Here is a 27,813-nt window from a genome sequence, read left to right on the forward strand (position 1 = left end):
AGCAGGAAGCCTGAGAGCACTTCCTATTCATTCATCTGTGCAGATGAGGCTGCAAAGAAAGGGGTTGATAAATGTCTCCATTCACTTTCGGCCGGGGAAGGGGGGCTGTATGGGGCCCCATGATTTCTAACAGCAGCCCCGGGTTGCCCTATATGTGTGAGAAATGAGCAGAATATGTCTCTGATCCTTTTGAAAAATTGCGCTGCAGCAAAGGTCATTGTGCTGCGGCACCATGCATTTTGGTGCACATGAAAGCGCGCGGAATAGCCGATGCATGGGGGTGCCATTAAGAATTATGTAAAAATAATAACACCTCCATATCTGCTAAGGCTGGCCATAGACGAGTCAAAAACCGAACGTTCTGTCAATCAAAAAACAAAAATCACGCATCATTTGTTTTGTCTTTTTGTAAGAAAAAAAAAATATCCAGCAAATTGGATCATGTGCTTTTGATTGCGGCATGAAAATCGCTTATCACAGCTGCCATACTCTAATGCGAAAAGCGAACGACCTGACGATCGACAAGAATTTTCGTTCGGTTTCTGACTTGTCTATGGCCTGCTTAAAAAGGTGAAAAAGTTTGATTTTGTAAACCAAAGTTTTGTCCTTAAAACTCAGCAGACCAGGGAGACGCGGAATATTCCCAGGTTTTCGGGAATGAAGGGATAATGGGCTCTGCTAGAACGCGGCGTCACAAGGACGTCACCCAGAGAAAATTCAAAGCCTGAAACGTGTAATTTTGAAAACCCGCTGCCCCTACACTGTCCATAATTATAGGCCTGAGGACAGGACAGACCAGCTACACGACTGCAGATTCATCCTCGGAGCACGCCCCCTCCGCACTCACCCGGCCTGTCTGTATCCTGGTCAGGATTTATATTCCCAGACCGATACATGATAGGAAATGACACTCTCAGGATTGGGGGTCATTCACACCAATGTTGTTGCCCAACGCAGCCCTGACGCAAGAACAAGCCAGTTTGTCCTAGTCTTATGGTTGTTGGTGTGTCTAATAAAAAAAAAAAAAAAAAAGTTGCCTGTTTGTGCAGTGCGTTTAGACAAATCGTTTCAAATCGCTGCAAAACGTGGGATGCGTTTGCGATGCCATTACTTCCTAATGGCACCCCAAGCTTGCCGCGATTGTCATGCGGTAAATTGGGCAAATTGCAACGCGTGACACTGTCGCCCAAAAGAAGCTCATGTTCCTTTTTGAGCGACAAGCGTAGAGCATTGCGATTGCGACAACCACTGCAAAATCATGGCGCAATGGGGTGCCATTAAGAAGTAATTGCGTCGCAAACGCACCTTGCAGCGATTTAATATCGCGGGCAGTATAGCAGTGATTCCGCCCACGATCAGGTGTAAATGAAAAAAAAAAGATAGAAAAAAGTAATCAGTGCAATGCGTTTTAGCAACACAATGCAGCGTGTGCTGCACATGTTCACGACTCACATTGGCGCATGCATTGTATGGTGTGAATGAGCCCTGTACACCATGCCTGACTAAGAGAACTATATATTGTTGAAAGCGTGTGATTGTAGGCCACTCAGCCAATGAGAGGTGCTGACTCAACCAATGGCTAACGAGGTAAAATCCCCATGATTAAGCTCCAAGGGGGCGGAGCGAAACGCGTTGGGGAGGCATGGCCTGGCTGGAGTCCGGGTTGAGGCTGCCATTCATCTCACTTCATGCACATGGGTCTGCTTCGTGATGTGTGTTTTATGGATCTTTTCCTTTGACATTGAGGTAAAATACTCCACTGCCTAACGCTGAACTCCAGGCAGATCTAAAAGACGTAAAGTAACGCAGATCTGTAATCATTAACCACTTCAGCCCCAGAAGGATTTACCCCCCTTCATGACCAGGCCATTTTTTGTGATACAGCACTGCGTTATTTTAACTGGCAATTGCGCGGTCGTGCGGCGCTGTACCCAAATAAAATTGATGTCCCTTTTTTTTTCCACAAATAGAGCTTTCTTTTGGTGCTATTTGATCACCTCTGCAGTTTTTAATTTTTTTGCGCTATAAACAAAAAAAGAGCAGCAATTTTGAAAAAAAAAAAACAATATTTTTTATTTTCTACTATAAAACATATCCAATAAAAAAATGTAAAAAATCATTGCATTTCATACACAGTATTTACTTTGATGCGTTTATCATGTGTACAAATGAATGGGATGCCCAATACATGTAGAAATGAATGGGATGCCCAATACGTGTAGAAATGAATGGGATGCCCAATACGTGTAGAAATGAATGGGATGCCCAATACGTGTAGAAATGAATGGGATGCCCAATACGTGTGGAAATGAATGGGATGCCCAATACGTGTAGAAATAAATGGGATGCCCAATACGTGTAGAAATGAATGGGATGCCCGATACGTGTAGAAATGAATGGGATGCCCAATACGTGTAGAAATGAATGGGATGCCCGATACGTGTAGAAATGAGTGGGCTGCCCAATACGTGTAGAAATGAACGGGCTGCCCAATACGTGTAGAAATGAATGGGATGCCCAATACATGTAGAAATGAATGGACTGCCCAATACGTGTAGAAATGAACGGGCTGCCCAATACGTGTAGAAATGAATGGGATGCCCAATACATGTAGAAATGAATGGACTGCCCAATACGTGTAGAAATGAACGGGCTGCCCAATACGTGTAGAAATGAATGGGATGCCCAATACGTGTAGAAATGAATGGGATGCCCAATACGTGTAGAAATGAATGGGATGCCCAATACGTGTAGAAATGAATGGACTGCCCAATACGTGTAGAAATGAAGGGGATGCCCAATACGTGTAGCCCAACAATGTGCAAAAAAATATGCATATGCACGACGTGTTGTGTGTCATATTGTGAATGGAGGGCTAATTGTTTTGAATGTAAGCAGTATAAGTACCTGAATGTTACCTTTCATCAGCCTCTTGCAGTACAGCAGAGCTCAGACTGGGAGAGGAAGTAGAAGCACAAGGAGCCAATCAGTTGTGCTGCTATGCTCATATGCTAATAGGGGGCATGCTGATAGGAGGAGAGAGCGGAGTGACAGAGAGATAAGCGCATTAGACTGCTGCTTCTCCTTTCAGCCTGGGTTCACACTTGTGCAATGTCAGACATCGCATGTGATTCGCACTGCACTGCTGTGCAGATCACATGCAATGGTTGTGCGATGCAAATTCAGCCATACAAACTGTATGGCTCACATCGATTCGCACCAATATGGTGCAGGACCCTTTTCTTGGTCCGCACTGGAATCGGATCGCATGGGTCTTCGAAGCTATGCGATCCGAATCCTGCACCATTTTACAGTTCGCACTGCCATCTGCCAACCAATCTAGGGGTGTCATTAACTTTACATTGACACCCGCTACGGTTCAGGTGCAATGCGTGAACCCGTACAGGAATGGCGCTGGTTCCTGCATCGCACCAGTGTGAACCGAGGCTGAGATGTCCAATCAGAGGCTGTAGGAGGGACAAGACACAAGAAGCCTATTGGTTGTGCTGCACTGCTCACAAGGGATGGGAAGAGAGAGCAGAGGGACAGAGAGATGACCTGTCAGTCTGCTGCTTAGCTCTCCAATCACAGGCTGGAGGAGGGGCTAGACCTGAAAGTGTTACTGAACGGCCATCAGGTCCCCTCCGTGACAGGGCAGTGCTGTGTGGCAGAGCTGTGTAAATCTCAGGACTGGATGGACAGAAATACAAATACTCTGGCAGATAATGCAGTAGGAACACTAGGAAAATTCTTTATACTGCGATGGTGGTGGGGTGTGTCTCCTCCGTCAGTATTCCAGAATGTTCTCCGGGGGGTACTCCAATAACCGGAGGAGTGTCCCAGTGTTATGTAACGGAGGAGAATGTTACCTGTGACTTCATGAAACTTTTTGTACTTGTTGGGAAATCAGATACCGAGTGACTACTGGGTCAGGAATTTGATGGCAGAGAAAGACAACAAAGACCTTGTCTGATATCGGGTCACACATGTATGGTGCTGGGATAGATAGAGCCCAGGTAGAGCGAGCATTAACCTACATGCCCCCCCAAGCATAAATCCCCCTTCCTCCCAGTACAAGTGCATCCCCTTGCTGAAATACCCCCCCCCCTCTTTGCACAAATCTTTGGCCCCCCCATTCCCCCCAGCTCAAATCTTCTCCCTCCTCATATGCCCCCAGTACAAACGCCCCCTACCCCCCAAAAAAAACATTCCCTTCCAAGCACAAATCCTCTACCCCCAAATCCCCCCCCCCCCCAAGCACAATCCCCCCCCCATCCTCCTAGCACAAGTACCCCCAATCATCCCTACTAGCATTAATCTCCACCCAAAAATAAATTCTTAGCACTGATCTTAATCCCCCTCCCCATCATATTACCTTTTTTAGCACAAATCCCCTTCACCTATCTCCCCTCCCAACACAAATCTCCCCCCCCCCCCCCATCACCACTCCCAGCACACCTCCGAAAATTTCCCCTCTTAGAACCATTCTTACCCCCTGCCACCCCCCAAATTCACCCCACCCAAATCAAATCCCCCCCTTCCAAACTCCTCGTTGTGCGCCCCCCCCCCCAAATCACCACTCCCAGCACACCTCCGAAAATTTCCCCTCCTAGAGCAATTCTTACCCCATGCCACCTCCCAAATTCCCCCCACCCAAATCAAATCCCCCCCTTCCAAACTCCTCGTTGTGCCCCCCCTCCCAGATCACCACTCCCAGCACACCTCCTAAAATTTCCCCTCCTAGAACAATTCTTACCCCCCTGCCACCCGCACAAGGAGAGTGGGCAGAGCTGTGAGAGGGACCCAGCAGGCTCCACCCACTACAGGCAGAAAACTATAGGAAGGGGCGGAGACAAGATCAGTCAACCTGCACAAGGAGAGTGAGCAGACCTGTGGGAGGGGCTCAGCAGGCTCCACCCACTACAGGCAGAAAACTATAGGAAGGGGCGGAGACAAGACCAGTCACCCTGCACAAGGAGAGTGAGCAGAGCTGTGGGAGGGGCTCAGCAGGCTGCACCCACTTCAGGCAGAAAACTATAGGAAGGGGCGGAGACAAGATCAGTCAACCTGCACAAGGAGAGTGAGCAGAGCTGTGGGAGGGGCTCAGCAGGCTGCACCCACTTCAGGCAGAAAACTATAGGAAGGGGCGGAGACAAGATCAGTCAACCTGCACAAGGAGAGTGAGCAGACCTGTGGGAGGGGCTCAGCAGGCTCCACCCACTACAGGCAGAAAACTATAGGAAGGGGCGGAGACAAGACCAGTCACCCTGCACAAGGAGAGTGAGCAGAGCTGTGGGAGGGGCCCAGCAGGCTCCACCCACTACAGGAAGAAAACTATAGGAAGGGGCGGAGACAAGACCAGTCACCCTGCACAAGGAGAGGGAGCAGAGCTGTGGGTGGGTGGGGGGGCTCAGCAGGCTCCACCCACTGCAGACAGAAAACTACAGGAGGGGGCGGAGACAAGACCAGTCACCCTGTACAAGGAGAGAGAGATCAGCAGTGAGTGGTCTTTATTACAGGAAATCTCACGCTGGATTTCTGCAGAGATCTGGGAGAAATACACAAAGTTCACCGAGATTCAGGAAGAATACAGATGACGTATGATGATGTATTTAGACAATATTTGCTGATCCTGGAGTTCAGCATTAAAGGGTCCTCTTTCAGCTGGATCCTTGTTAGTGCCACCCGCGGGATTGGTGCATTGTGCTCTGGCTGATGGTCCGTCTCATCAGCCTTGGCATTCCAGGCACGTCTCCAGGAGCGGCGGGTCCTGCCAGGGACTGTGTGCCAGCTCCAAGAGGCCGCTTTTTGCAGGACGAGCCCTCCCCGTGAGTAATGACCATATCGCTATCTGGGTGTGAGCACACTTGGATTCTTTGTGTTTGGCACCTCCACACCCAGCCTGACGACAGAGTATTAAATATTAGCATTCCACCGGGATGTGCACATTTCTTGGAAATATTTCTACTGACGTAAGAAATGGACCCAAACGTAAAGTGAACCTAACATCAGATATGGTACATACGTAATATGTCAGTGTAACCCTTCCAGGTATTTATTACCTCTCACAGAGATCACAGGACACCCCCTGACAATGCCTTCATCTGCTTTTCTCTCCGGCGCCATCTTTGTTCAGACATCATCCAGGGTTACCATCCACTGAGATCTTGACTCGGAGAAGAAACAGTCATGTAAATCCTAGTGTTGTTTTCAGGGCCGGTGCTCCCACTAGACAAACTAGGCAGCCACCTAGGGCACACTGCTCGAAACCCCTCGAAAGTCCCGCGCTCGCCCCCCGACATCCTCTTCGCCGCTCAGCCTGGCCGTTGATTGGTTACAGTGGATGGATTGAAAGCAGTGCAGCCATTGGCTCGGGCTGCTGTCAATCACATCCAATGATGCGGCGCGCTGGGGGGGCGGGGCCGTGTGAGCTGCTAAGGCCGCTGGTTGTATCACGGGAGCGCGTCCGCAAGCACTCAACACCATGCAAGGGATCTCGCATGATGGTGTTGAGTCCTTGCGGGGGGGGGGGGCCGAGACAGCCGCCGGGGGACCCCAGAAGACCAGGTTCGGGGTCACTCTGTGCAAAACGAGCTGCACAGTGGAGTAAGTATAACATGTTTGTTATTAAAAAAAAAAAATTATCTTTAGTGATTCTTTAAAGACGCCTTTTTATAGTAAAAGGGGGAACATTTCTGTAAATTGATACTGTTGCTGTGAAATGGCAGAAATGTAGCAATGCAGACTTAGAAAGTTACTTTCAGAAAGAGGTCAGTAAGGCTGCATTCATACTTTAGCGTATTATGAACACGCTTAAAATCTCGCTATTTTGTACACGTTTATGAGAAACGTCAAAAACATCTAATCATAGCAGAAGCAGCGCACCGTTGGCGGGCTCGTGCGCCCCTACCTGTATATGTATATATATATATATATATATATATATACACAACTCTGCACAGAACGGCCTCCCTGCAGAAGTAAATCTGCTATAGAGCGGTCGGCAAGTGGTTAAGGCCCGACGCATTAAGTTGGCCATAGATGGATCAAAATTTGGCCAATTCAGCAGGGACTGGACACATTTCGATTTATCTATGGACAGGTTGGTTGTACAAAAGTTGATCTCTCGATCGAATTTTGCACAACCAGCTTGTTGGAAAATTTTTGCTCTAGCCGGCAACACTGATCATTGTATTCTGACAGCGGGGAAGGCTAAAGCCGGCAAAACTGATCTTTGTATTCTGATGGCGGGGAAGGCCAAAGCCGGAAACACCGATCATTGTATTCAGACAGCGGGGATGGCTATAGCCGGCAACACTGATTATTGTATTCCGATAGCGGGGAAGGCTGTTGCCGCCAACACTGATCATTGTATTCTGACAGCGGAAAAGGCTATAGCCGGCAACACTGATCATTGTATTCTGGCAGCGGAGAAGGCTATAGCCGGCAACTCTGATTATTGTATTCTGATGGCGGGGAAGGCTATAGCCGGCAACACTGATCATTGTATTCTGATGGCGGGGAAGGCTATAGCCGGCAACACTGATCATTGTATTCTGATGGCGGGGAAGGCTATAGCCGGCAACACTGATCATTGTATTCTGATGGCGGGGAAGGCTATAGCCGGCAACACTGATCATTGTATTCTGATGGCGGGGAAGGCTATAGCTGGCAACACTGATCATTGTATTCCGACTGCGAGGAAGTCTCCCCACTGTCAGAATAGCTCCGCCGGAGGGTTTCCCCCATCCACCTCGAACGTGTGGATGGGGGAATCAATTAATTTTCTATCCTTCAACCCGCTGGTTGATCCAAAGCAGATGAATGATGTATAGCCTGCCTTATGCATCACATGGTCATCAAGAATTTAAAAAGATTTTCCAAAAGTTCTCTTCCCCCCATATACAGTACTTAGGAAGTGAACTTTGATCCTCAGCTCAATAACTTCCATTGAAGAGCTGTGGGCTGTTTCCAGCATTGTCATTTGTTTTTTACAAGTGGCCTTTTTAAATATTCCCAAACTTGAGAGTTGCAGGCCGGCGGGGTGGTACCGCACCTCATGCGATGACATCACTTCTGCTTTTAATAGATCCCACGCAGTGCGGTCGCCTTTCACCGGGGAGTGACTCAGGTTATGAGCCGTGTAAACTAGGACACATGAAAGGGAATATTTAGACATTCAGGGACCTATTAACTTCAGTGGGTGCAGAAAAAAAGCGCATTATGGCGCGGTCACAGATTTATGGGGGCGGAATGTTATTTAACTTTCTTGTATTAAATCCCAAGTTGCAGGATATGTGTGGCCCTTGGGTGATGTTAGGGCTCCCCCCCCCCATGCCTCATAGGTTGATAATCACCGGTCTAAGGCTTCATGCAGGCGGGTGTACAAGTCCTTACAACGGAACTTGTGAGTGCATTTCAGCCACCGGGAGACACAACTGCATATATCAATGATTGGCTGCATGCTAACCGTACATGGGTATATGGTGTGCTAGCATGAACATGCGCAATGGTGTAGATCCCTGGATGCACACTAACCGCGTCCAGGGATTAACACTATGTTCACATCTATGTAGCTGCGGTTGATGCATTTTTCTGGCATGTTTTGTGGTACGTTTTGTGGTACGTTTTCCATTTTTAAACCCATGTTTTTGATGCGTTTTTGCATGCTGTTTTCATGCGTTTTGCTTTGTTTTTTTTCTCCTCTTTAACAAACTGTAAAAAGGCTGGTTGTTAAAGTGGTTGTAAACCCAGAAAAAAAAACCTGCAAGACAAAGGCATAATGAGCTAGTATGCATAGCATACTAGCTCATTATGCCTTTGCATAGCATACTAGCTCATTATGTATTACTTTTTGCCATTATGCCTTTGCATAGCATACTAGCTCATTATGTATTACTTTATGCCATTATGCCTTTGCATAGCATACTAGCTCATTATGTATTACTTTATGCCATTATGCCTTTGCATAGCATACTAGCTCAGTATATATTACTTACCTTAGATCGAAGCCCCTGCAGTGGTTCTCGTTCAACCCCTCCGGCCGGCGCCATCGCTCCCGGAGTTACTTCCGGGTATCGCAGGCTCCGGTGCTGTGATTGGCCGAAGCCGTGATGACGTCACTCCCGCCCATGTGCACGGGAGCCGCCGGTAACGTCTAACTGAAGCAACGGCATGTACAGGCCATTGGTTCAGTTTGCTTCAGTGCGCATGTGCCGATGACGTCGGCACGTGCAAATATAGGGGATTTCTCCTAAACCGTTCAGGTTTAGGAGATATCCTGGGTAGCTACAGGTAACCCTTATTATAGGCTTACCTGTAGCAAAAAGTGTGTTGTAAGGGTTTACAACCACTTTACGGAGGGAGCTAGGAAGCCACATGCAACATCCCTAAAGAGGAAGTAAACTCTACTACTTCCGTTTACCTATAGGTAAGCCTATAATAAGGTAGTGTAAATTTCTCCTAAACATGCAAAGTCACCGACGCATGTGCCCTGAAGGAACGGCCGCCCGTGCCTTTTCTTCAAAGCCCTGTGCCGTGACCGGCGGTTCTCGCACGCCTGCGCGGGAGTAACGTCATCGCGGCTCCGGCCACTCACTGCGCAGGAGCCCACAAGCCTGGAAGAAACACCGGGGAAGAAGCCAGCTGTCTCAGCGGTGTGTGGGCGCTGCTGGAGGGCTTCGTTCTAAGGTAAGTATTTCATAATGAGCTAGTATGCAATGCATACTAGCTCATTATGCCTTTGTCTTACATGCTTTTTTTTTTTCCAAGAGTTTACAACCTCTTTAACAACTGATGAGTCATCAGCTGTCAGCAGGGTTCCCCGCTGACAGCTGAATGTTAAAAAAAATTATTGCTGACAACAAAAAAATCAGGAAAAAAAACTGCGTGGGGTCCCCCCCACAAATCCATAGCAGCCCCTTTGGATCTGGTATGGATTTTCAGGGGAACCCCACACCAAAATTTCTTTTTAAAAAATGGCGCGGGGTTCCCCCCTAAGTCTAAAGCAGTACCCCAACCTAGTCACCAAAAAGTGTAAAAAGTGAGTAAAGACACAACACAAGTTTTTTGACAACCCCGCTGACAGCTGATGACTTATCGGTTGTGAAGGACGCGGGAAAAGCCACAGAACGATTTTGCGTTTTCCCGCGGCCACAGTAAATGTAGGCTTTTGCCTGTGTGCTTTTTTATGCAAGCAAGCATACGGCTATTCATTATTTTGTATGGCAGTCTGCTGGGTGCAGAAATGCATTTGCAATTTCTATTGTATGGGGTGTCGCTGTGTATTTTGGAAATGTACATGGTCAGATTTGGTAACATGAACTACAGTAGTTCAATGGAATTCTTTTTTTTTTTTTTTTACTTCCTTGGCACCTGTTCAGCTTATTGGACTGTTCATGGGGGTTATGCTGCACTCCGCCACCTGTATGAGCCAAGGCACAAACTGTTTTTGTAGCAGGAATTCGTCTTCCAGGAATCCCACTAATGTGCTTTCATCTCTTCTACAGGGCAAATCCATCGCACAGACGGGCCGCAGCAAGCTGCAGAATCAAAGGGCCGGCCTGAACAATCAGATCCTGAAAGCCATGCGGATGAGGGCCGGAGCTGAGAACCTCCTGAGGTACGTTCCCATCCATTCAGCCACAGAATGGGCCCTTTGTTCTTAGGGGGCCCGGTGATCTGAGATTCCCACAGAGGATTCCCAACAGATGCGGCTCGCTAATGAACACAAAGAGACAAGCTGTGATTGTAGCAGCAGCGGGTCACGCTCAGGTTACCGTCCCTCCCCGCGCAGCTCCGGTGACTGCTCCTGTGTGGGCACCGCTCAATAAAGAGATGCAGAACTTTCTTGATGCCCATTAGTATGTTTGTTAAAGAGCGGGTCCACCCCGAACCACCTGACAGTATTCCCCCGACCTTCTTCTATCACTATTATTGAGATCCCTGTGCTGAGTTCCCAGGTCTGTACACCTGCTGTGCCCATTATGAGGGGTTCCCACCATCCCTGTGCTGAGTTCCCAGGTCTGTACACCTGCCGTGCCCATTATGAGCGGTTCCCACCATCCCGAGTTCCTGGATCTGTACACCTGCTGTGCCCATTATGAGGGTTTCCTACCATCCCTGTGCTGAGTTCCTGGGTCTGTACACCTGCTGTGCCCATTATGAGGGGTTCCCACCATCCCGAGTTCCTGGATCTGTACACCTGCTGTGCCCATTATGAGGGGTTCCCACCATCCCGAGTTCCTGGATCTGTACAACTGCTGTGCCCATTATGAGGGTTTCCTACCATCCCGAGTTCCTGGATCTGTACAACTGCTGTGCCCATTATGAGGGTTTCCTACCATCCCTGTGCTGAGTTCCCAAGTCTATACACCTGCTGTGCCCATTATGAGGGGTTCCCACCATCCCTGTGCTGAGTTCCTGGATCTGTACACCTGCTGTGCCCATTATGAGGGGTTTCCACCATTCCTGTGCTGAGCTCCTGGATCTGTACACCTGCTGTGCCCATTATGAGGGGTTCCCACCATCCCTGTGCTGAGTTCCTGGGTCTGTACCACCTGCTGTGCCCATTCTAGTTAGTTCCTACCATCCCTGCGCTGGGTCCGCTCTTAAATAAACTGATACCTGATGGGGTGACAACGATGCAGCACTGCTCCTAAATTTAGAGCAGAGCTGTCACTCTCATATAGTGGGGTTGGCTATCAGTTTTTCCACTGCTGAATCATAAACCCCAGCTTGCCAATCATCACCTGGCCACACCTAGCCCCGCCCACAGCTTTCTGGATTGGCAGCACCGCCTCTGGTGCTGAATCCCTCCCACTTCTCAGCTGCAGTGCCTGAGAGGGGGAGCACAGGAGGCACAAATGAAGGGAGATTTGGCTCAGTAAGGGGAAGGTAAAGGAAATTTCCTGTTGACCTTGAGGCTTGTACATCATATAGCAATTGGAATTGGGACTTGATTAGACAGTCATACTTTAGCCTGTAGTTGTCTTTTAACCACTTCAGGTCCACCCGTAGCAGTTTAACTGCTACAGGGCGGGGCACCTGTGCGCCAAATCCCACACTGTACAAGTCAAGTGGTTAAAGGCCCGTACACACGATCCAAAAATCGGAGGTCAAATTTTGCCCGACTAACGATCTGCCGATTTTCGGATCATTAGCACGGTGCTTTCGACAGCCGATTCCGTTTTTTTTTTCGTCCGACAAAAAACTGCATGTGCAGACCATAACATTTTGGTCGTACGTGAACTCATTGTCCGATTTTTGCTTAATTAGTACGGTTTTCGGCCGGCAAAAAATCGTTAATGCAAGACTGCGCATGCTCAGAAACGAACAAATACATACAAAACTATTTCAAGACATGACGTCACTTCTGAACTTGTATTCTGACATATGAGAATTTTCGTATGAAAGTAACCTCTTCACTTTCGACATGAGACTAGCATGCAACAAAAAAAAGCAGACGAACAGTCGTTCGAAAATCTGATCGGTGTACGAGGCTTAAGTCAAGACAGGGACGGTGACTGGCCGCTGTGCTTTGTTTCGCTTCTATGGACATGTTTACAATCCTTCTGCCTTGGTGGTCCTGGACTGTGACAGCGCAGAGCTCCCTGGAGAGTGATTGTCTCTGCCCCCCCCCCCCTCCTTTTCCTTTTTCCATGGTACTCATAAAAGCACTACACGGCACTTAAGTCGTCTCTTCTGAAGCCCCATTGTCTGAGGGAATCCTCTATTGTCATGTGGAAGGCTTTGTACCCAGATTAAAGTGGACCTGTGCATCAGCAGCTTCCTTCAGCAACAGCTGCACATACTCATCTCCTCTTTGCTGGCCGGCTATGGGAGTGAAGAGAAGTGTTCAGGTATGTGAAGCACAGAACTCACTCCCACTCCATTGTGGCTCTCAGAGGATAATGAAAAAATTCCAGGCATTGTTTCACATCATTATCTGATTTTTTTTTTTATGTAATACCAGTAATTCCTCATTCTGCAACAATATTCTCTTTTCTAATAAGTCCAAGTGAATCTATGGCAAAGTTTCCTTACCTGGAGATCCTGCCAATAACATCACTTCCTGTTGCAGACTGACAACGCTAAGCCGCTGCCTTGCAATGGGCAGCAGCCTGATTCAACATTGCAGTCTTTTTTTTTTTTTTTCAGTGTCGCTGCGACTTGGTCACATTGGGCCTGGGGGCCTTGAAGGTTCTAGTTACGCCTGTGACATATGATTTGCTTTAGAGCCCTTTCACACTGGGGCGGTTTGCAAGGGTTATTGCGCTAAAAATACCACCTGCAAACCGACCCAAAACAGCCGCTGCTGTTTGTTCAGTGTGAAAGCCCGAGGGCTTTCACACTGAAGCGGTGCGCTGGCAGGAGAAGAAATAAACTCCTGCAAGCCGCATCTTTGGAGCGGTGAAGGAGCGGTGTATTCACCGCTCCTAAACCGCTCCTGCCCATTGAAATCAATATAACAGCGCGGCTATACCGCAGCAATACCGCGGCTATAGCCGCGCTATACGAGCGGTTTTGACCCTTTTTCGGCCGCCAGCGGGGGTTAAAACCACACCGCTAGCGGCCGAATACCACTGCAATAACGACGGTAAAGCAGCGCTAAAAATAGCGCTGTTTTACCGCCGACGCCCCCACCGCCCCAGTGTGAAAGCAGCCTTACTAAAACTGGAGAGTGCAAAATCTGGGTCAGCTGTGCACGGTAGCCAATCAGCTTCTAGCTTCAGCTTGTTCTATTAAGCTTTCACAATAAAACCTGGAAGCTGATTGGTTTCTATGCAGAGCTGTACCAGATTTTGCACTCTCCGGTGTGAGTAAATCATCCCCATAGTATATCTCTTGCATTAAAATCCTGCCGGTTCACTATTTTTTTTTTTCTCGAAAGTTCCACATTGTAGTGCATTGCACAGGATCATCTGACACCCCTCCGCTATCCAGATTCACACATTGTCATCAGGTATCTGTCTGCCTTGTTGTAGGAAGTATCAGCTGTGTGCTAACTCATTCAGAAATGTGAGTGACACCCAAGCTTTGTGTCTCGAATTCAAGATTCAGGAACGGCGGGAACTCTAACTCCCTGGCCGCCTATCTGTGAAAAGGAGATGCAAGACCGCATCGCAAGCACGTGTAATGCGCACAGTTGCGGCCCAGGCAGTGACCATTTTCAGCGTTTATATGAGCGACGAGGAGGTGCCTCTTCACCACCTGTCAAACACCCCTTGAAAAGCGATCCGCTGCAGATTGCTTTTCAGAGGGGTGGTAATGATAGCTGCACATCTGAACGAGCCCCCCCAAGGAATGCCGGTCAGGAGTTCCACCTTCGCTGGCTGCAGACTTGCTCAAGGCCTAAAGCACACGACAGACTGTTTGCCTAAAATCGTACGCTCCATCAGACAATTGTCTAACTTTCCGCCAACAAATGTTGGATGGCAGGCTACTAAATTTTCGGTGGACAAAAGTCCAAAGTACAAACACGCATGCGTGGAATCAATGCTCACCAAACACGACATTAGCAGAAGGTGCCCAAAGGGTGGCGCTCAAGAGCTGAAATTTCACGTAGTACATCACTACGTTCGTGTTTGTTGGCCAACAATTGTGTGCCATTAGTATGCAAGACAAGTTCCTGGCACACGCCTTTCAGACAAAAGTCTGACGCTTTGTTGGCCAACAATCCGATCGTGTGTACGAGCCTTAAGGCTGTATACAGAAGCAGAAATAAAGCTGGTCATAACACCAGTATAATTTCACTTCAATATTTTTTGTTTTAAGAACATTCGTTTGATTTTACTAATTGATAGTGGGGGTCAAATGGACATTCGCTATCAACTGCATAGATGAGAAAATTCAAAGGTTGATGGAACATTTCATTCACAAATTATTCCAAATCGCGGCAAAACACAGGGGCGTTTGCAATGCCATTACTTCTTAATGGCACCCCAATCACGTTGTGATTTTTGCCACGATAAATCGCGGCGAAATTGCAATGCGCAAAGCTTGTCGCTGAAAAAGGAGCAGGTGCTTCATTTGGGTGACAGCGTTGCGATTTGCCATGATTGCAGCGCGATTTATCGCAGATAAAATCACTTTAAGAAGTAAATTAAAGAAGTAATAGCATCGCAAAAGCATCCCGCGTTCTTGCCGCGATTCGGAATCGCGGGCAGAACCATGGCAATTCCGCTCCGTAATTCAAATCGTCTAGGTGTGAATGGAGCCTAATGCCGCGTACACACGGTCGGACTTTTCAGCTACAAAAGTCTGACAGCCCGTCCGACAGACTTTCGACAGACTTTCGACAGACTTTCGACAGACTTTCGACTGACTTTTGATGGACTTTCTAACGACTGGACTTGCCTACATACGATCACACAAAAGTCCGACGGATTCGTACGTGATGACGTACACCGGACTAAAATAAGGAAGTTGATAGCCAGTAGCCAATAGCTGCCCTAGCGTCGGTTTTTGTCCGTCGGACTAGCATACAGACGAGCGGATTTCTGGGTTCGGCGGAGTTAGGACGTAAAGATTTGAAGCATGTTCCAAATCTAAAGTCCGTCAGATTTGCGACTGGAAAAGTCCGCTGAAGGTCCGGTGAAGCCCACACACGATTGGATTGTTCGCCGGATTTGGTCCCGTCGGCGTCCGTCAGACAAGTCCGGTCAAAAAGTCTGACCGTGTGTACGCGGCATTAGAGTGAATGTGGTTTTGATTCAGAAAAGTACATTCGCTCCAGAATCGAATGTTAAAAACAAATGTAGTTTCGAACGACATTCATCAAGTCATCAAATATTCTGAGAATGTTCATACGAACGTTTGTTTGAAATTCTACCAATGTATGGGCAGCTTAAGTGAGACAACCTGGAGCTTGTACCTTTAAAAACACGTCAACGGTGGCCTCTCCCATGCTTTAGCCATGACAGGTTCTCTTTCATTTAAAGTATTGTTTCCCTTTAACATTGTTGATGTAAGGAGCGGTTCTCTATACTAGAAACTGTCATTTGTTTTCTATGGTTTTGGATGTACAGGTGTCCCCTCAAGGAGAGTTCCAATGATAGATTTGGTTCCCTTTAACATTGTTAATGACATTGTTGATGACTACTTCCTCATACTAGATATTTGTGATGTTTTTAGATATAAATGTATTACTTTAAGAAAGTGATACATTTGATACAAAGTGACATAGGGACCTTATACTAGAAAGTATATATTATTTTTGTTTTGTTTTTTTAGAAATAATGAAGCCATATCACTATTTGTAAAATAATAATAATAATAATATATAGTTTCAGTATAGAGAAAAAAAAAAAAAAAAAAAAAAAAAAAAATATATATATATATATATATATATATATATATATATATATATATATATATATATATATATATATATACACATACAGTTGTGCTCATAAGTTTACATACCCTGGCATAATTTATGATTTCTTCGCCATTTTTCAGAGAATATGAATAACACGAAAACATTTCTTTCACTCATGGTTAGTATTTGGCTGAAGCCATTTATTATCAATCAACTGTGATTACTCTTTTAAAATCATAATGACAACAGAAACTACCCAAATGACCCTGATCAAAAGTTTACATACCCCAGTTCCTAATACCATGTATTGCCCCCTTTAAAGCGGAGTTCCACACAAAAATGGAACTTCCGCTTTTCGGAACCCTCCCCCCCTCCAGTGTCACATTTGGCACCTTTCAGGGGGGAGGGGGGTGCAGATACCTGTCTAAGACAGGTATTTGCACCCATTTCCGGCATAGACTCCCACCGCGCTGTCTGCTGGGAACACACAGCTCCCAGGAGAGAGCGGGGACCACTAGGGACGCGCAGCGCGACTCGCGCATGCGCAGTAGGGAACCGGGAAGTGAAGCCGCAACGCTTCACTTCCTGATTCGCTCAACTAGGATGGCGGCGGCAGCTGCCGAGAACCGAGCGGGTTATCGGCGTCGGCTGCCGACATCGCTGGACCCTGGGACAGGTAAGTGGCCATGTATTAAAAGTCAGCAGCTGCAGTATTTGTAGCTGCTGGCTTTTAATATTTTTTTTTTTTTTGGCGGTGTGGGTGAACCCCCGCTTTAACATCAATGACAGCTTGAAGTCTTTTTGTGGTATTTGTGGATGAGGCTCTTTATCTTCTCAGATGGTTCCTCTTAGCAAAAAGCCTCCAGTTCCTGTAAATTCTTGGGCTGTGTTGCATGAACGGCACATTTGAGATCTCCCCAGAGGGGCTCAATGATATTGAGGTCAGGAGACTGAGATGGTCACTCCAGAACCTTCACTTTATTCTGCTGTAGCCAATGATAGGTCGACTTGGCCTTGTGTTTTGGATCATTGTCATGTTGGAAAGTCCAAGTACGTCCCATGCACAGCTTCCTGGCTGATGAATGCAAATGTTCCTCCAGTATTTTTTGATAACATACTGTACATACTTCATCTTGCCATCAATTTTGACCACATTTCCTGTGCCTTTGTAGATCACACATCCCCAAAACATCAGCGATCCACCTCCGTGTTTCACAGTAGGAATGGTGTACCTTTCATCATATGCCTCGTTTAAATAAAATGTATTTTTTTTTAAAAATCATTGATTTTTATCCACCCTGTGCGGCCCGTTCATAGAGGACGCACGGACGCCGCCTCCCCTATCCATGCATCCGGCCCCCTGATCTACATATCAGTGGCGCTGGACCATGGATTCCAATGCGGTGGGGGGGTGTTTTTTTTTGAAGCACCTGATTAGACCCAGAGGCTCTAATAGGCTTCAAAAAAGGGTGAGCTCGGAGCACAGAGCATTGCATTGCGAGTACACTAAAGTTCCTCCCCGCAAATCAGGAGGCAGGTGAGACCTGTTTCCCGATTGGCCAAAGTGTCAGGTGATCCTATTGGATAGTAATAAGGAGAGCCGGCAAAACTGTAATCCTTGAAGTGACGTTTATTGGTACATCAGAGCGACAATAAAACAATAAAGCTGATGCATTTCGGCAATAGCCTTAGTCGTAGCACACGGTGAAGGAAGCTGGAGGAGGGGACGCTGGGGCCGCTGTGGCCACTGCCCGCACTCCAGAAGAGGACACCGCAGCCCCGCCACAGGAGCGGGTAAGTGCCAGGCTAGACCACCCGCGCGGAGGGGGGGGGGGGGATTGCTGTGCCACGCCGCCAGGGGGGTTTTGTTTTTTGCTGCCCCCCCCAAAGAAGAACCCACCAGCCGCCACTGAGAGCTGCCAATGGGCAGGGTGTTTTGGGAGCGCTATATACAGCGCTCCCAAACCGCTCCCAAACCGCCCCAGGGATGCTGCTTGCAGGACTTTTCCGGACGTCCCGCAAGCTTACCGCCCTCAGTGTGAAAAGTCACACTTGGATGAACGAGAGGCGCTTTTCAGGCGCTTAGTGGAGATTATTTCCAGCGCTGAAGCGCCTGAAAACCGCCCCAGTGTGAAAGGGGTCTTACAACCTCTTGAATCCCATGGTGGAAGAAAATGGTAAAAATGTGGAGAACGCCTCTAATATTCTTCTCGGTCAGGGTGCCCCGCAGGTGACTCCGAAGCTGGACAATGTGCTAATTATTTCCTCTCTCTCTCGGCAGGGCCACCACCAACAACAAAGTCCGAGAGCAAGTCCTCCTGGAGCTCAGCTACGTCAACTCCAACCTGCAGGTGCTGAAGGAAGAGCTGGAGCGGCTGAACATATCGGTGGAGGTGTACCAACACACAGAGTAAGCGTGGTCAATGTGTCATGGGGGGGGCTCAGGGTTAAAGGGAAACTCAACAACCCCCCCCCCCCCCGAACCATCACTCCGTGAACTATTCCATCCAGCTGTGCTATAAGAAGCCTCCTAGCTTTTGATAATATAACTAAATTTATATCATTGGTTGCAAGCAGATTGAATAATAAAACCAGTTCTGATTCACTCATAAGACAGAAAAGGGTCTATTGATAAAAATAAAAAAATAAATTGCATGGCCATTCTTCCAGTGAATCTGTACATTCGTTCTGTGTGAATTGGGCAAAAAAAAATATATATATATATATATTTTTGGTATTTTCCATTCGGAAAAAACGTTCTTTCATTGTGGGCATTAGTAAAATGCCACATAAGGCTCCATTCACACTAGCGCGTTTTTTGATGCATTTTGCATTTTGCAGAAATGCATGGGAATTTTTTAACATGGGATCCTATGGAACATGTTCCCATCAATGCCTTTTTGTACCTCTGCGTTTTTGGAAAGGGTCAGGGACTTTTTTTCATGCAAAAAGCAGCGTTTTGCATGTAATGGATTTCAGTGGACAAGCATCAAAAACGCAAGTGCACCGTTTTTGCACCGTTTTTGCACCGTTTTTGCAGCGTTTTTGCAGCGTTTTTGGTGCGTTTTTGGTGCGTTTTTGCCGTTTTTTTTTTTTTTTTTTGTAATTTTTTTTTTTTTTTTGTAATTTTTTTTTAAGACTGTAAAAAAAAAATGAAAAAAAAAAAAACAAAAAAAAAACGCAAATCGCGGCAAAAACGCGGCAAAAACGCGGCAAAAACGCTACAAAAACGCTGCTCAAAAACGTGGCAAGCATGAAAAAAAAACCTCCAAAAACGCTCAAAAGCAACATGCATAGGTGTGAATGGAGCCTAAGGCTCCATTCACACTAGCGCGTTTTTTGATGCGTTTTGCATTTTGCAGAAATGCATGGGAATTTTTTAACATGGGATCCTATGGAACATGTTCACATCAATGCCTTTTTGTACCTCTGCGTTTTTGGAAAGGGTCAGGGACTTTTTTTCATGCAAAAAGCAACGTTTTGCATGTAATGGATTTCAATGGACAAGCATCAAAAACGCAAGTGCACCGTTTTTGCAGCGTTTTTGGTGCGTTTTTGGTGCGTTTTTGCCGTTTTTTTAATTTTTTTTATTTTTTTATTTTTTTTTAAGACTGTAAAAAAAAATGAAAAAAAAAAAAAAAAAAACGCAAAACGCAAATCGCGGCAAAAACGCGGCAAAAACGCTGCTCAAAAACGTGGCAAGCATGAAAAAAAAACCTCCAAAAACGCTCAAAAGCAACATGCATAGGTGTGAATCGAGCCTAAGTGTTAGTAAACCCACAACAGTAAAATCAGTCTGTATATGTAGTAAAGCATGTTTGTCATACTCACTGTGGAACCTAAGGGGTTAATCCTCTGCATTGTGTAAAAAGGCTGTTTGATCCTGTCTTCTCTGATCCGCCCCTTCTTCCACTGTCCCCAATCCATCTCCTGATAGTACAGAGCCTTTGGAGTCACTCTGCACATGCTCAGTTTGGTGTGTATTGATAGAGAGTTTTTTTTTTTGTTTTTGGGAGGGTGCATGTGATTAACACAGGGCCAATCAGCACTGTCCAGACAGAGGGCAAGGGGTCATGCAGCCTCATAGGACAGTCAGAGTAAAATGAAAACTCCTCCTACAAGCTTTACTAGGAACTGATAGAAGTCACAACACTGCTATATACTGCTGATGAGAAAAGGTATTTATCCGTTTATATTTACTAAAATAATTGGATTTCCATGTTCTGTGTACTGTGGGAGACCAGATATAGTGAATGCAGGCTCCTGGATTTAGTAATACTTTAATGACGCCGCAAATGCAGGTTGCATATGTACTGCATTTGCCTGCACAGGTTTGCATGGTATACAACACAGTTGCAATGAGTTTCCAAAAGTATTGAATGCCTTACTTTTAGTGCGGTGCAATTTCAGCCCATTCAAAATGAATGGACTGAAACTGCACAGAACTGCACATGAATCGCACAGGAATGCTAAGCTGTGTGAACCGGGAAAAGGAGGTACTATAATGCAAACAACATGGGAAATCGACATTGATCGTAGCAACCAATGAGAGTGCAGCTTACGTTTTTTCCTCCCCCAGTTTAGCAAATGTTTGCAGGATTCTGATTGGCTGCTATGAACACCTCGTCTGATTTTTCTCTTGCACATTTTTTAAATAACTGAATAGAGAAGGCTTTACATGGCCATATAGTGTGCTTCATGTCGCAGCCATGCAACGCAGGAATCCATAGAAAGGGGTGGGCTCTGCCCTCTCTCCAGCCTTGCCTTTATTTATCAAAGACGCATATCTCCCACTTTGAGATAACGGGGCTTCAGCTGCGTGTCTGGACTATTTTGAGACGCTCGGACCTGAATTTCTTGATTGATAAGAGACGGTTCTATGGGCCTATTAAGCATCTCTTGTTTAACCCCCCCCCCCCCCCCGGCTCCAATCACCAACAGGGAAGCTTGTAGAGCTCAGTGCAAAATGATCTCTTGCTGGTAACAGTGCTGGGTGGTGTTTGTACTTATTTCTCATATTAGCTCTATTTCCCTTAGATTGTAAGCTCCTCGAGGGTAGGGACTGATGTGAATGTACAATGTATATGTAAAGCGCTGCGTAAATTGACGGTGCTATACACGTACCTGAAATAAATAAATAAATAATATTTTCTGGCTATATAAGGCACATAGAATGAGGCTCGGCTCACACCTGCAGATACCACCAAGTGCCGGCACATTCTTCTGCACATTCCCATGCATTGCTTGTAGGGCAGCCTATTCATTTCAATCAGCTGTCCTACATGCAAGAAACGCGGAAAAGAAGTCCCCTGGCTCTTTTCCAAAAAAAACACCCCCCCTCCCCCCATCCCGAACCGTATGGTGCGGTGTGGAACATGGAAACATGGCAGATGCGTGTTGGTGCAATTACCAGTTAAAGTGACACTAAATGTAATTTTTTTTTTTTTAAATAACAAACATATTATACTTACCTCCACTGTGCAGCTCGTTTTGCACAGAGTGGCCCCAATCCTGGCCTTCTGGGGTCCCTTGGGAGCTGTCTCGGCTCCTCCCTACCTCAGATAACCCCCTGGGAGAAGCACTCTCCCGGGGGGGGGGGTTACCTTGCGGGCGCACTCCCGAGTCCGGCATTCGGCGTCCATAGACGCGGAATGCTGGACTCGGCCCCGCCCCCCCCCCGGCAGGCGCGTCATTGGATTTGATTGACAGCAGCGGGAGCCAATGGCTGCGCTGCTATCAATCTATCCAATCAACAGAAACCCCCAGCAGAGAGAAGGCTCATCCCTTCAGGGTTCAGGTAAGTAAAACGGGGGGGGGCTGGTCACTGACAGGTGTTTTTTCACCTTAATACATAGGATGCATTAAGGTGAAAAAACACGTACCTTTACAACCCCTTCAAAGTGTTACTAAACCCCGGACCCTGCATTCACTATATCTGGTCTCCCTCAGTACACAGAACATGGAAATGCAATTATTTTAGTAAATATAAACTGCTAAATACCTTTTCTCATCAGCAGTATATAGCAGTCTTATGACTTCTATCAGTGTCTGGTTGAAGCTTGTAGGAGGAGTTTTCATTCTCTTCTAATTGTCCTATGAGAATGCAGGACCCCTGACCCTCTGTCTGGACAGTGCTGATTGGCCCTGTGCTGATCACATGCACTCTCCCAATAAAAAAAAAAAAAAAAAACTCTCTAGCAATACACACCAAACTGAGCATGTGCAGAGTGACTCCTAAGGCTCTGTCTTATCAGGACATGGATTGGGGACAGTGGGAGAAGGGGAGGATCAGAGAAGACAGGACCAAACAGCCTTTTTACACAATGAAGAGGATTAACCCCTTTAGGTTCCACAGTGAGTATAACAAGCATGCTTTACTGCACATACAGACTGATTTTACTGTTGTGGGTTTAGTAACACTTAAAATGCGTTTTTTTCCTGCTTTTTGCACAAACACAGGACATTATTTTTAACATGGGTTCCTATGGAACATGTTCACATCGATGCATTTTTTGTAAAGGTTCAGGGACTTTTTTAAACACTTCTGCTTTTTTAAATTTTTTTTGGTTCAATAGACTTCAACGGAGAAGCTGCAGAAAAAACAGGTAGTGCGTTTTTACTGCATTTTTAGTACGATTTTGCCTCGATTTGCATTTTTAAATCTGCCCAACAACACATTTGCCTAAAAAAAAAAAAAAAAAAAAAAAAAATAAAAAAAGCATATAAAACCCGCAAATCGTCGTTAAAAAAAATTGCAAAAATCATCAAATTATCATTAAAAAGCAGCCCTTGAGTTCCAGTAACTTTGCCCAGGCTGAGATGATGTCATCAGTCTGCTGCACGTAGGAGGAAGCATTTCCTCAGTCTCCTCTCCTCCAGTGATCAGACTGTACATTTAGTAGCAAGCCACAAGGTGAGAAGCTGCTGCAGATTGCTGATCTGTGTCAGTCCAGGACATAGATGGTGACCATGGATGATGCCTGAACAAAGATGGCGTCATCCTTCTGGGGAGAAAAGTGGAATGGTACATTTTCTGATGCAAGAAGAATAAAGCAGAGCCTGGTGATCTGGAATGGATTGTGTTTATTTACTCATTACGATGAGCAGCATGCGATCGCATTCCTCAGCGCTGGGTGTGACGGAGTGTAAAGTTCTATTTTGGTAATCAGAGAGATAAGTATAGCACATAACGTAGTTTTAATGTAACCCGTCACTCCCCCCCCCCCCCCTATAATGTGAGGCTGGTTGTAACACTCCCTGAATTACTCACACTCATAATATCCTCATTAGATAATGATGGAACATACTCAGCGCTTTCCTATCAGCTGTCTGTATATGGAATCTGCTGGAGGGGCAAAAAACCCAAAAGATAAAATAGATAATGGTAGAGATTGCAAGATCCCATCACCGAAGATCTTTCTAAAGCTGGCCATACACGGTTAGAAATTTGGCCGGTTCCTTGGTAAATTGGCTGCAATTTGCTCAGTGGGTGGCCCTGTCTGCCGCCTGCCGACCGACCTCCCTTGATTGAAAAATCAAAAAAGCCAGCGGAAAACTGTTGATTGGACAGCACCGGCAACCAATCAGATGGGGTATTTTGACAGTGGCGTGGATGAAGTATAGCAGGGGTCTTCAAACTTTTCAATATGTGGGCCACGTCGTTTATTTTACAAATATATACGGGACAAAAAAAAATATCTATTTTATGATCCCCATCAAAGCCCCCCTTTACATCAGAATCACCCTTTATTGGTCCCTTCTTAGTTCCAAGCCCCTCTTATATTAGGGTGCCCATCAGAACCCCGCTTACATCAGAGCCTCCTCCACATCAGAATCCACATTAGCAGTCCTCCCTTATGTCAGGGTTCCCATCAGAGCCCCACTCACATTAGAGCCTCCCCCCCCCATATAAGAGTCCATCTTGGGAGTATCCCCTTTACATTTGGATTCCCCATCAGAACCCCATTTACATCAGAATCCACCTTAGTGTCACCCCCCCCCCCCCCCCAAAAAAAAACAAAACAAAAAAAAGTTCCCCTTCAGTGTATATCAGGGTCCCAATCAGAGCCTCCTTGCATTATGGTTCCTATCAGACCCCTTTTTACATCAGGGTCCCCATTAGAGTCCCCCCTTACATCAGGGTCCCCATTAGAGTCCTCCTTACATCAGGGTCGTCATCATTGTCACCCTTTACATCATGGTCCCCATGAAAGTTCCCCTTATATCAGGGTTCCCTTCAGAGCCCCTCTGACATCAGTGTCCCCATCAGCACCCTCCCTTACATCAGAGACCACATCAGAGTCCATCTTAGGAGTTCCCCCTTACATCAGGATCCCCATCAGAGCCCCCCTTACATCAGAATCCACCTTAGGGTTTCCCTTGCATCAGGGTCCTCTTCAGGGTCCCCCCTTATATGGGGGGCCCAAACAGAGCCCCACTTTACTTCAGGGTCTCCATCAGAGCCTCCTTACTGCAGGGGTCCCCATCGGAGCCCCGTTTACATCAAGGTTATCATCAGAGCCCCTCTGACATCAGGGTCCCCTTCAGCACCCCCCTTACATCAGAGTCCATCTTAGGAGTTCCCCCTTATATCAGGGTCCCTATCCTTGTCCCCCTTTACATCATGGTCCCCATCAGAGTCCCTCTTACATCAGGGTTCCCATCAGAGTCCCTCTGACATCAGGGTCCCCATCAAAACCGTCCCTTATATCAGAGTCCACATAAGAGTCCATCTTAGGAGTTCCCCCTTACATCAGGGTCCACATTTACACCAGGATCCCCATCAGAGCCTCCCTTACATCAGAATTAACCTTAGGATTCCCCTTACATCAGGGTCCTCTTCAGGGTCCCCCTTATATCAGGGTCCCAAACAGAGCCCCCCTTTACGTCAGGGTCTCTATCAGAGCCACCTAACATCAGAGTCCCTATCGAAGCCCCCTTTGCATCAAGGTTCCCATCAGAGCCCTCTAACAGAGTTCCTCTTAGGGGTCCCTGCTTATATTGAGGCCCCCATCAGAGTCCCCCCTTACATCTGGTCCCCAGATCTAGCCATCATTTTGCAGAGCTGGTATTTATGACCCGCACACAGCTGGTACCATAGAGCCAGTAAAGCTGAATCTTGCATTGATGAGATCCTAAGAAGCCTGAAATGGGTGAATCGAGTTGGCAATACTCTGTAGAGCAGGGGTCTCAAACTGGCGGTCCTCCAGCTGTTGCAAAACTACAAGTCCCATGAGGCATTGCAAGGCTGACAGTTACAAGCATGACTTCCACAGGCAGAGGCATGATGGGACTTGTAGTTTCGCAACAGCTGGAGGGCCCCCAGTTTGAGACCCCTGCAGAGTGATGTCTGTTCTATAGACCAGCGGGGTCTGGATGCACTGATAGCAAAAGGAGGGAAAGAATATGTCCATGACTCCGCCCACTTTCCTAAAGAGATACAATGTTGCGTCTCATTATTGGGGTTTACATACCGTACCTTTTAAAGGGGCGGTGACAAAAATGCTTGCTTTGAAGTGGAGTCTCCCTTTAAGTTCCTTTTTATAAAGCATGTCGGGGCTTGTAGCTGCTATATTTGTGTACAGGCATGACACATTCAAAACACTAACGTTACAGGCCAATGTCACATGGCACCCCCCCCATTAATTATTTCCTCTCTATGGGGGTTGCCATGGGCTCTGCGTTTCTCTGACTCAGGTATGTTGTGTATTGCAGGCAAACCTCCAGCATTCCGCTCATCCCTCTGGGCCTCAAAGAGACAAAAGACGTCGATTTCACCACGCCGTTCAAGGTAAGAGAAAATATTTCGAATTGTTGTTGGGGAGATGTTTGCTTTGGGCTGTAAATTACACAGGACACCCGTCTACCAGATACAGAGGACGCACGGGTACAAGATGTGCTATCGGCAAATCTGTTATCAAGGGCGTGACTACCGCCCAGGACATCGCCGACAACCCAAAGCTTTTCTTTTAATGGACAAAAAGTTTTGCTTGGCTAAATGTGCCTTAAGCTTAAAGTGTAAACTTTTTATTAGGTTTGGATAGAGAAGGGAAGGGTTAGAACCCCGGACGCTGCATATGTTTTTTTTTTTGTTTGCTGCCTGTGTCCCCACTGGGTGATTTCCCTTCATTTCCAGTCCTAGAGACACAGCAGAGGATCTCTTCAAGCCAAGGGGAAAATCTCCTCTTAGACAGAACAGATGTCCCCATTGGGATATATATGCTTACCTCCTGTTCTGGTGACAACATCACCTGGAACAACAGAGAGAGCAAATCCCCCCCCTCCCCCCCAGGGAGGGACATAGACAGAAATAAAAATCCTAACAGAGATTCTAACCCCTTGGTGCCCAACCTAGGGCTACACTCTCTCACCTTCTCCTGTATCATGTCTGCAGTCTCTGACCATCTCTTTTAGTATATTTGCAGTCTCTGACCATCTCCTGCAGTAAGTCTCCAGTCTCTAACCATCTCCTGTAGTTTTGCAGTAGTCTCTGACCATTTTCTGTAGTATGTCTGCATTCTCTGACCATCTCCTGTAGCATATCTTCAGTCTCTAACCATCTCCTGTAGTATGTCTGCAGTCTCTGACCATCTCCTGTAGTATGTCTGCAGTTTCTGACCATCTCCTGTACTAGGTCTGCAGTCTCTGACCATCTCCTGTAGTATGTCTGCAGTCTCTGACCATCTCCTGTAGTATGTCTGCAGTTTCTGACCATCTCCTGTAGCATATCTTCAGTCTCTAACCATCTCCTGTAGTATGTCTGCAGTCTCTGACCATCTCCTGTAGTATGTCTGCAGTCTCTGACCATCTCCTGTACTAGGTCTGCAGTCTCTGACCATCTCCTGTACTAGGTCTGCAGTCTCTGACCATCTCCTGTAGTATGTCTGCAGTCTCTGACCATCTCCTGTAGTATGTCTGCAGTCTCTGACCATCTCCTGTACTAGGTCTGCAGTCTCTGACCATCTCCTGTAGTATGTCTGCAGTCTCTGACCATCTCCTGTAGTATGTCTTCAGTCTCTAACCATCTCCTGTAGTATGTCTGCAGTCTCTAACCATCTCCTGTAGTATGTCTGCAGCCTCTGACCATCTCCTGTATCATGTCTGCAGTCTCTGACCATCTCCTGTAGTATGTCTGCAGTCTCTGACCATCTCCTGTAGTATGTCTGCAGTCTCTGACCATCTCCTGTAGTATGTCTGCAGTCTCTGACCATCTCCTGTAGTATGTCTGCAGTCTCTGACCATCTCCTGGATCATGTCTGCAGTCTCTAACCATCTCCTGTAGTATGTCTGCAGTCTCTGTCCATCTCCTGTAGTATGTCTGCAGTCTCTGACCATCTCCTGTAGTATGTCTGCAGTCTCTGACCATCTCCTGTAGTATGTCCGCAGTCTCTGTCCATCTCCTGTAGTATGTCTGCAGTCTCTGACATCTCCTTTATATGTCTGCAGTCTCTGTCCATCTCCTGTAGTATGTCTGCAGTCTCTGACCATCTCCT

General features: G+C 46.7%; 1 protein-coding gene across 1 annotated transcript in view; it reads left to right on the top strand.

The window, feature by feature from the left end:
- The window catches only part of RHPN2 (rhophilin Rho GTPase binding protein 2), a 97,590-nt gene that overhangs the window by 28,881 nt on the left and 40,896 nt on the right, over positions 1-27,813 (top strand). The window contains exons 2-4 of the mRNA XM_073605784.1: positions 10,509-10,621; positions 18,603-18,731; positions 26,036-26,111. Of these exons, the coding sequence (XP_073461885.1) occupies positions 10,509-10,621; positions 18,603-18,731; positions 26,036-26,111 (318 nt within the window). The remainder of the gene's footprint in view (positions 1-10,508; positions 10,622-18,602; positions 18,732-26,035; positions 26,112-27,813) is intronic.

The sequence above is a fragment of the Aquarana catesbeiana genome, linkage group LG11 (genome assembly GCF_042186555.1).
Source record: "Aquarana catesbeiana isolate 2022-GZ linkage group LG11, ASM4218655v1, whole genome shotgun sequence".
NCBI lineage: Eukaryota > Metazoa > Chordata > Amphibia > Anura > Ranidae > Aquarana > Aquarana catesbeiana.